The sequence below is a fragment of the Hermetia illucens genome, chromosome 3 (genome assembly GCF_905115235.1).
Source record: "Hermetia illucens chromosome 3, iHerIll2.2.curated.20191125, whole genome shotgun sequence".
Lineage (NCBI taxonomy): Eukaryota > Metazoa > Arthropoda > Insecta > Diptera > Stratiomyidae > Hermetia > Hermetia illucens.
In genome coordinates this window covers 150,050,232-150,059,514 of record NC_051851.1, presented here as the reverse complement: position 1 = coordinate 150,059,514, position 9,283 = coordinate 150,050,232, and the positions used below count along the sequence as shown (strand labels likewise).

The window sequence follows — 9,283 nt, the reverse complement described above, 5'->3', positions numbered from 1 at the left end:
CGCGAGGAGCCTTGCTTGGTGAGTTTGCAACGACCTCAGCCGTGCGAGACTATCAAATCGATAATTACCGAGGATAAGATCGGCTGGGCTGTAAATAACTTCTCCGCATATAAATCTCCGAGCCCAGATGGCAGAATGCCAGTCATCTTACAGAAGTAGCAAGAAAAGATTGTGCCGTGGCTTGTTGAGATTTACCGCAGCTGGAGATTTGGAGAATGTATTCCAAGCAGAGGTATTAGTGATACTGGAAGTCTGTCGATGGCTGGAGCATGATCCGAGCTACAACATAGCTATTCCGACCGCCAGCCAAGCGGCTATTAAGGCCTTGTATTCAGCAACGACATCCTCCAGGCTGGTGGGGTAATGCAGAAACGCGTTGAACAGTCTTGGCGGCACGATCAAGGTCACCCTCCTCTGGGTTCCTGGGCACAGAAACATAGAGGGGAATGAGCGGGCTGACGGATTGGCCAGGCGGAACTCGGCTCTTGACAGTCCTTGGGCGGGTACAGTGGGTGCCTCGCTGGTGACAGTCAAGGGCGGAATCTAGTCGCACTACTTAACAGCCGGGGAGGCTTAGATGGCGAAAGCTTACCACCTGTGCCCAGTCATAAAAGATTTGACTCGCTTATAACATAACCCGACCACGAGAGCTCCTGTACCAGACGCGTGCAAATGTGTACAAGATTACGGCGGTCTGCACGGAGCACTGGCCCATAGGGAACCATGTCACCAAGTTCGGCATACCCTACGATTCGCAATGCCGAAGCTGCGGAGAAGGGGGGGGGGGGGGGGGGGGGGCTCAGGCACTTCCTCTGCGATTACTCAGCTCTAGCTAGACCCCGGCTATGAACACTGGGTAAACCATTCTTTGGGGACCTCAGAGAAATTTCTAGCCACAAGGTGGGAGAGTTGCTTTTCGTCGTGGCTCTGAAGATCTGTGCCAGCTAGACTCTACCTTTCTGCCCTCATTACAGCAGTTATGGTCTTAAGAGTTTGTGGCATCAAAACAGCGCACTACAGCGCTAATTGGACAACTCGAAGCGGCCATTGATACCTACCTACCTATCATATTATCGTGATGGGGCGATTCAAAGTTAGTTCATCTCTGCAGATCATGTGCCCATGTTAAAAATCATCCAGGAGTTATTCCCGCAACAAGAGGAGAACAATGAAAGCTTTCAGCGGCCTTTGGCAATACTGCCAGAGTAGGCGAAGTGCTGGAGATCTGCGGTAGAATTGGAGACAGCAAAGCTCCAGGTCTGGATGGCATGCTGAACAGAAAATCCTAGAACACGACCTCTCAGATCGGCAGTATGAGTTCCCCAAAGACAGATAAACCATAGACGTCATCAAATTCGTTACTGATTTGACCGAAGATACAGAAAATATTGTGTGGTGGTGACCCTGGACGTGAGAAATGCATTCAATTCGGCCAATTGGAACCTAATACGGAAATCGGTAGCAAAAAATGGTTTTCCCGCCTATTTCGCTGTTAGTGTCGATAGTTATTTACAAGAACGGAGGCTCTGATATGACACCTTTAACAGAACCCAGGAGTACGTTGTCCCCTCGAGTGTCCCACAGAGCTGTACTACGATGTTAGTAATCTTTCGGTTCCAGAGAACATAGCGGTGGTTGAAATTGCAAAGCTTTTTAAAGATGCTGAATTATATGCATGCGTAGCAATCAGTGCTGTTAAGGGTTGGCTAGAGTTCAGACTTGACGTTTGCGGAGGAAAAACGGAAGCGGTTCTCATCACCAAACACCATAAAAAAAATACGGCCATATTCAAATTGGGGATTATATCATCATTATCCAAGCCTACCATCAAATACTTGGAAGTGATGATATACGTGAAGCTTAGTTATAAGCACCAAGTGCAGTATACTTGTGATGTTGGAATTTTGCGGGATTTTCTTTATTAGACAAAGCCGGGTTCGATAAATGGTGGCTCGATGCAAAATATAAGAAAAAAACCTTATTTTTGTTCCAGCTGGTGATAGATTCTCGGTTCACTGTCTGGGTCGAAGCGTTGAACAACAGTATACCGGCAAGTCAGCTGACTAGGGGGCTTGGTCTGTTGCTGGAAGTTTTTAAAGTCGGAAACTAAAGCAGAGAGAGTTTGTTTCGGGTCGGTTGCGGTTTTTAAAATCTGAAACAAAACTAGATAAAATAGTGTAGGCTTGAAATTTGCTTTCAATTGATGTTGAGATAGTCGTAAAATGCTAGCGGCATTTTCCTAGAATTTTCGGGACTTAGAAACTGCGATCAGACGATGGAAGAGAATAAAAAGTGAAGAAAAGGAAATTGAGAAGCAAGTGGAGGAGTGATCGCGGAAATTGCCATGGGTTTCGTGGTCGTTTGCTTTAGCGAGTGGCCCGGAAGGGCTGCTTTAGCAATCAAATGAGGGCAATGAGTTCAAAAAAGTGCAGCGTGAACAAATTTTAAAACATTTTGATAACTTCAAAGCCTGATATTCACTTTATTATTGTGAGAGTGAAGGGAAATAGCAGTACACTGTTTCCGGGGAGGGGTCGCTTTTAGGCATATCTACAGGGGATTTAAGCGCTGAACACACCGCAGTGAAGGTGAATGAGCTTAATCAAAAATTCCATTCACCAAAAAGAAATGAAAGAAAAGTGACCAAAAATTTGCCAATTATATCTGCTCCTCAGCCAATATTGATCGTTACTCGTGAATTCTGCACCGGCAGGATTCGATGATTCTAGGTTAAGATTACATTTTAGTTTCATCTAGAATTTCTATGTACATACATTATGTACATATCCTAGCGAGAATTCAATATCCTGGCAAATAAATTACGAATATTACGACAATTTCATTCTTTCTTTTTCCAATTCAGTGGCAATTCAAAAACTTTATTACACCTAAACACATACATATTCTCAATTTTAACATTCATAACGACAACAACGCCACAATATAATGTTCAAGCACAGCTTGCGATAAATTACATCTATTCCTTACTGCTAAATTATACGCGGTCTCTCCATCTTCATTTGATACCGTCAAATCGGGATGATATGAAAGCAACTCATTGCAAGTATGGGGATGATTCCCAGCTGCAGCATACATCAAAGCAGTGTTTCCAACAATATCCATATGATTCACAGAAGCTCCCTTTTGCAGTAATAGACGCACGATTTCATGATGTCCTCCTGCAGCGGCAAGTAGTAGTGGAGTAACCAGATCTGGGGCGAGCCTGTTCACTTTGGCTCCATGCGATACGAGCAACATGGCTGATGAAATTTGTCCATAGTAGCAGGCCCAGTGTAAGGGGGTGTATCCATTCTTATCTGGTGTATCGAAATCTTTTTCAGCCTTTACTTGTTCCTCAGTTATTTCACCCTGACCTGCTCGTTCATGGAAGCTTAGACTGACCTCTGTGCAAAAGTTAGCTTCTGTATTGCCACGCTGGAGATTTGTGAGAACAGTTGTATGTGGTTTGTAGGGCAGAAAAGCACTTTTTCGTTTGCCACTTGTCAGGGAAAGAGGATGAAGATCCCAGTTTGATCTGTTATAGAGGAAATTGTAAATTAGGGATCCATATAACTAGATAAATCTTAAATTGAAACCTTAAGACATAATATTTAACATGCCAGACAAATCCTTTTAATTTCAACTTGCAAAGCTCTAAGTATATTAAACTGAGCTGATACGACACAGCAATCTTGAATCTATACGGCACAAGATAATTTTTATCATCGGCCTTTTCAATGGGAGGGATATTTTACATTGTATTTTGGCGTTCAAGGCCCATGGCCTATGCCTGGCCACCCTTTGCATATTAAACGACACTGAGCGGTACGAATCAACAACCTTTATTACCTTTTTATTAATTTAATTTCTTTTAAGATAGCCTAAGTTCGATGATCTTATTAAGAAATAGAGGAAACAGAGGACTGTCGCTCTGATAATAGCTAATAGTTTCTCCGGAATGCCCCTCCTGCATAGAGCACACCAAATACGCTTCTTGTTCTAAAATGATCCGTAAGATGTTGATGTGATCAATGCAAGAGAATCCGGAGCGGAAACCAGCTTACTCTCTGTCGATCAAGCCTTCCAGGTGTTGATGTGTGCCAGGATTTTTCTAGCTATTCTCTTTACACTCAAGACGATGCCCTGCTTTGGAATCTTAACGATCGTCCCCTTCTTCCACTCTTTGGGAAAGATCACGGATTCTCAGCATTTCCCTACGAAGGGAAATAGCAGATTTCCAGAAACTGTAAGTGCAAAAATGAATAACTCAGCAGGGAGACTGTCAACTTGTCTAAAAATGGAATGATGGCCTCATGCTACACAGTCTCAGATTGAATGTAAATAAAACTGAATTTTTCAGTCAATGAGGAACTGCCTGTTGCTTCGTGTATTAGCGCAACCTGGATGAAGTGGCTTTCAACAACTGGTGTTCTTAGTGTGGGCCGACAATAGACGGCGTCTTGCAATAATGGCGACGAAGATGTTATGTTGAACTAGTGTCGTGACACGCCTTGAACCGAAATAAGGATATGCACGATAGATATGAGGTTGCACGGACCGTAAAAAAATTGCGATAAAGGCGTATTTGATGGTATCTTTACGTAGTTCGTGCTAACGAAGAGCATGGGATCAAGCATAGCCAACGATTACGTTCACACGAAAATAACCAAGTCCAAAAATTGACAGATATCGCAAATATGACAAGACGATTGAAAAGTTTATTGCTAAATAACTTATTAACATAAAGGATAAGGATGCATAATGATGGCGGCCAAAGGGTAGTATAGGTCCCAGGGCGAAACGTAGACTGGTACCCACGATGGAGCATACAACCTGGGAAACGCCTGTTAAACCAACACCAACAGCTCTACTAGCAAACCCTATCTTCACCTCCACGTGGTGATCGCTGCGAGTTCTTTCTTAATGAAAAACTGCAGACAGAGAACGATGAACGCGAGTCTCCCGTGCCTAAAAAAGGGGCAAACTGTACCAATTGGTCCTCCAGGTTGGGGGTTGGGTAGGGCTGACAACCCTACACGGAAAACTGGAGTTACGAAGCGGGGGGGGGGGGGGGGGCAATATAGACCCAAATCACTATCTTGTTGGCATAGTGCTCCGTGTGTGAATTACAACACCACCTACAAACCCCTCTGACAACCCATTCTCTGTAACAACTATAAGGGGAAATGGATGCCGCAATAACCGCAGCTAAAAGATGTCTTGGAGATGAAGCATCAACAAATGATCTTCACAATCACCTGAAGGGCGTTATCATTGATATTGCCACAAAGATACTTGGCCGCAGCCGCAAGAAAAGTCGGAAGGGCTGGTTCGACGATCAGTGTAACGTAGCAACGGAAAGGAAGAATGCTGCATAGCGAGTAATGTTGCATTCTCAAAGAACGCCAACACGCGCAGAGACTTTACAGAAGTCCACCAATCGGAGAAGCGACTTCAAAGACGGAAAAAGGAAGCTTGCACCAGGCGTGGAAGTTTTCCCAATAAGTCAGCAAGATGAAGCCTTATACACCTCGATCATGCCGAGACAAAGAGGAAAATCTGATTTCCGACAGAGTGACTATATTGGAGCGATGGGTTGAGTATTTTGATTAACTGCTCAACAACTAAAATATCGGCGAGTTGGAGGTCCCGCCAACTGAAGATGACGGCCAATTGTTGCCACCACCAAGTATAGAGAAAAAGGCCAATGCAATCCATCAGCTTAAAAACATAAATCGCCAAGGGCCGATGGAATTACAGCCGAATTGGTTAAATGTGGAGGCGACCAACTCCACCAAGCAGTTCATCAACTGATTCTTAAGGTGTGGGACAACGAATGAATGCCTGACGATTGGCAACGAGGCATTATTTCTCCCATACATAAAGGGGGGATATCACGCAGTGCAGCAATTATGAAGGTATCATGTTGCTGAGTACCATCTATAAGATCTCCACTATCTTCCTAGACCGGATAGCCCCATACGCCCAGAACATCATTGGCCCATACCAAAAATGCTTCACTCCAGGTAAATCAACTACAGATGAGATTTTCTCTCTGTGGCAAGCGGTGGAAAAACTGCTGGAATATGGCCATCAGTTGCACCATCTTTTCATCGACATTAAAGCCGCCTGTGACAGCACAGTCAGTGTAAAACTGAACACGGCCATGAGAGAATTCGAACGACGAAATTGATAAGACTGACTAGGCTGTCCCTGACAAATGTCCGAATTCAGATAAAAGCAGCAGGATCACTCTCAAGACCATTCAACATCAACAACGGTATACGGCAAGGGGATGCCCTATCATGCGTCCTCCTTAACCTGGCCCTAGAGAAAGTGATCCGTGATTCTGAAGTAAATGCGAGAGGCACCATCCTCTAGAAGACTATAATTTTGCTAGTCCTTATTTATTCCTCGGAGACCTGGGTTCTCAGCAAAAAAAAAACGCGGACTCTTGGCCGCGTTCGAGAGAAGATTTTATAGTCTACATAACGGCGAAATCTATGAGCGATACCATGACCGCCGTCTTGTTGTGGACAAAATCCGGCTCAACAGGTTGCGGTTGGCCGTATGGAAGAGGAGGATCCAGCCCGTAAAGTCTGTAAGGGCAATATCTATGGTAGAAAAAGAAGAGGAGGCAGACATTGCCTGAGATGGAGCGATGGCGTAGGTCAGGACGCCAGACAGCTTTTAGGGATATCGAAGTGGTGGACCTCGGCGCAAAGCGGGAGTCTGGAGTTCCTTACTAAGGATACCGGTTTTTGCGCCGTTGATGATGATGCATACAAGCTATTGAACAGTGAATTCCTCAGCAGAACCAACCAAAGTATTGGGGTTGACCACAGGGTCTTCTTCCTATAAATACAAATCTCAAATTTGCAAAGGAAGCTGCTGGATGGGGAAATCCAAGACGTAGCTGAGCGAGAGGTGGTTTTAGAGAGTAAAAATCCCACTCTCTCAGGGCACGTGAACTCTGGGGCTAGTCTTCCGTAAATTTCTACCTCAGACACAATAGAGACAAAATGGCAAGATTTTAGTTTTCCTAGATGGAGTCAATACGATTGAAATTTTAGTGTCCTTGACGAAATAAACACATATTTTATAATATTTGAAATAATTAGACGGTTTTTGCTTTTTTGCTAATTTTGTTTTCATAATTCGGTAGTGCTAAACGTCGTGAAGGAAACAAGTGGATAACGAAATATAGGTATATGCGAATAAAATGAAAAATACTAGTCAAAGAGCAAAAACCGTCTAATTATTTCAAATAATTTATTCGTTAGGGACAACGCAAGATATATTTTACAGCATTGAAAGGTTGAAAATAATTGTCCCGAAAAAAGAAACAAATTCCAATTTCCTTTTAAGTCAATGATGTTTTTCTAATTCTTCGTATGTGTATTTCAGCAGCCACTTGAATCCTTCTTCAGGGGAGTAAGCCCAGAAATGTCCTTAATCGAAATATATGCTTTTTTAATATAATTAGCTTAATTGTTTCTTAATTTACATATTCCCTTTATGGTATCCGTGAATACATGAATACGTGAATACAGAGTGTTTGTTGTGTTGGTCCTCTTTGAGCACCGTTACCCTCTCCATTTTGTGGTCTTGTTCTATAATATGCCGTGCGACTGCAGAATTGATATGTGTTTTTTCTGTCCCGTTTTATTAGCTCAGCTTCTTTTAAATGTTCATTGATCCGACTGCTGACTAGTCGTTTGGTTTGCCCTACGTAGGTACATGGGCAATTTTCACGAGACATTTATTTATCTAATGAGGACAATACACAGAAAACAAATTGCTTATTACATAGCGTCCTCAGAGGGAGGAGCAAGTGAATGGCTTATTTTATGCTTTAAGCTAGAGAGGGAAATAGAATCAAATGACCCAAGACCCCCTCGGGATCGGTGAGTGGAAGTAAATCTCGAGTTCCGCGAAGGGTATATCAAAAATGTCCGCACTACGTGTGTTATGAGACGAGGCGATACGGAAAGTAATATCCGAGTTGGCGGAGCAGTCCATCAGACACTTGCAGAGTTTGGAAAGAGTACACATATGAAGGAAGATACGGCGTTGTTGCAGGGAGGGTGCGGAGTTGTGACGGATAATCTATCCGTGAAAGGTTCCTTTTGTAAAAAAGGGTCCGGGTGAATTTGCGTTGTACAATTTCAAAAGCGCGGCAGTCACGGATGTGGAAGGGGGACCAGACTACACAGCAATATTCAAGGATGTTTCTGACAAGGGAGTTGCAGAGTGTTAAGGATGGCTGAATTGAGGTAAAGTCGGAGGAGGAACGTAGGATAAAACCAGACATTTTGGAAGCTCTATTGATGATGTTAACGAAGTGAGATTTGAAACGAAGTTTGCCGACGCATATTATACCCAGCTCTTTGAAGGAGGTCAGTAGTGAAAGGGGTTGTCCACTGAGAGAATAGGAAAAGGATGTTGGCGAGGGTCTTGGAGAATAGCGCATCCAGTGGCATTTGTTGACATTCAGTGTTAGCTTGTTGACCGAACACCAACGCACTAAATTTTCAAGGTTGGCCTGTAAGAGAGCACAGTCCAACGGAGACGAAACAGAGGCAAACAATTTAAGGTAATCTGCGTAAAGCGTAAGGCGAGGTCATTGACAAAAAAACAGGAAAAGTAGCGGGCCAAGTATAGAGCCTTGGGGAACACCAGAGGAAGGAGAGAAGGAACGAGATGAGTAACCATGAAAAGAAACTTTGCGGGAACGGTATGAGAGATAGGAGGAAAGCCAGGAGATGACTGAGGGAAGGAAGTTGAGTAATGAAAGTTTAGAGAGGACACATCCTGTAGATGCCGTTTTTTCCTCTCATTAAGAAAATTACATTGAAATAGCATATATTTAGATTACGGACATTCCTGGGCTTATTCCGCTAAAGAAAAGCAAGTGCAAGTGGCTGTCGAAATACGTGTACGAGGAATTAAAGGAACATCATTAACTTAAAAGAAAATTGGAATTTGTTTGGTTTTTTCGGTCATGAATCCAGTCAATGCAAGCACACCGAGCACAACACTAAATTTTGTACGTTTCGCATACTTTACTATCAATATAAAGAACAATGCCTAAATATTTAAATATTGTATCATTTACCTGCTTTCCTCATTATCTGAATTTGGAGGTGTATACGATGACATTTTCAGCAAATTATCGTCTCACCATCTCAAAAAACCTTGGTAAACAAAATAGCCAGCAATATTGACAGTGACTTCATCCCTTCTTCAATGATAACAAAACCAGGTGTCTGTCTGGAGTAGT

General features: G+C 43.2%; 1 protein-coding gene across 1 annotated transcript; it reads right to left on the bottom strand.

Annotated features, from left to right (window-relative positions):
* Window positions 1-2,858: 2,858 nt before the first annotated feature.
* On the bottom strand, window positions 2,859-9,276 carry LOC119652737 (DNA-binding protein RFXANK). The gene is made up of 2 exons (XM_038057035.1): window positions 9,119-9,276; window positions 2,859-3,535 (listed from the first exon to the last, which is right to left on the bottom strand). Exons 1-2 carry the CDS (start codon window positions 9,160-9,162, stop codon window positions 2,920-2,922), a joined length of 660 nt encoding a protein of 219 aa, XP_037912963.1. The 5' UTR covers window positions 9,163-9,276; the 3' UTR covers window positions 2,859-2,919.
* Window positions 9,277-9,283: the final 7 nt, after the last annotated feature.

Bases quoted from the DNA above. Each gene is read 5' to 3' on its own strand.
- LOC119652737 (XM_038057035.1), bottom strand. From the start codon at position 9,162: ATGTCATCGTATACACCTCCAAATTCAGATAATGAGGAAAGCAG. The intron at 3,536-9,118 runs GTAAATGATACA...CCTCTATAACAG, and splicing joins TCAGATAATGAGGAAAGCAG to ATCAAACTGGGATCTTCATC.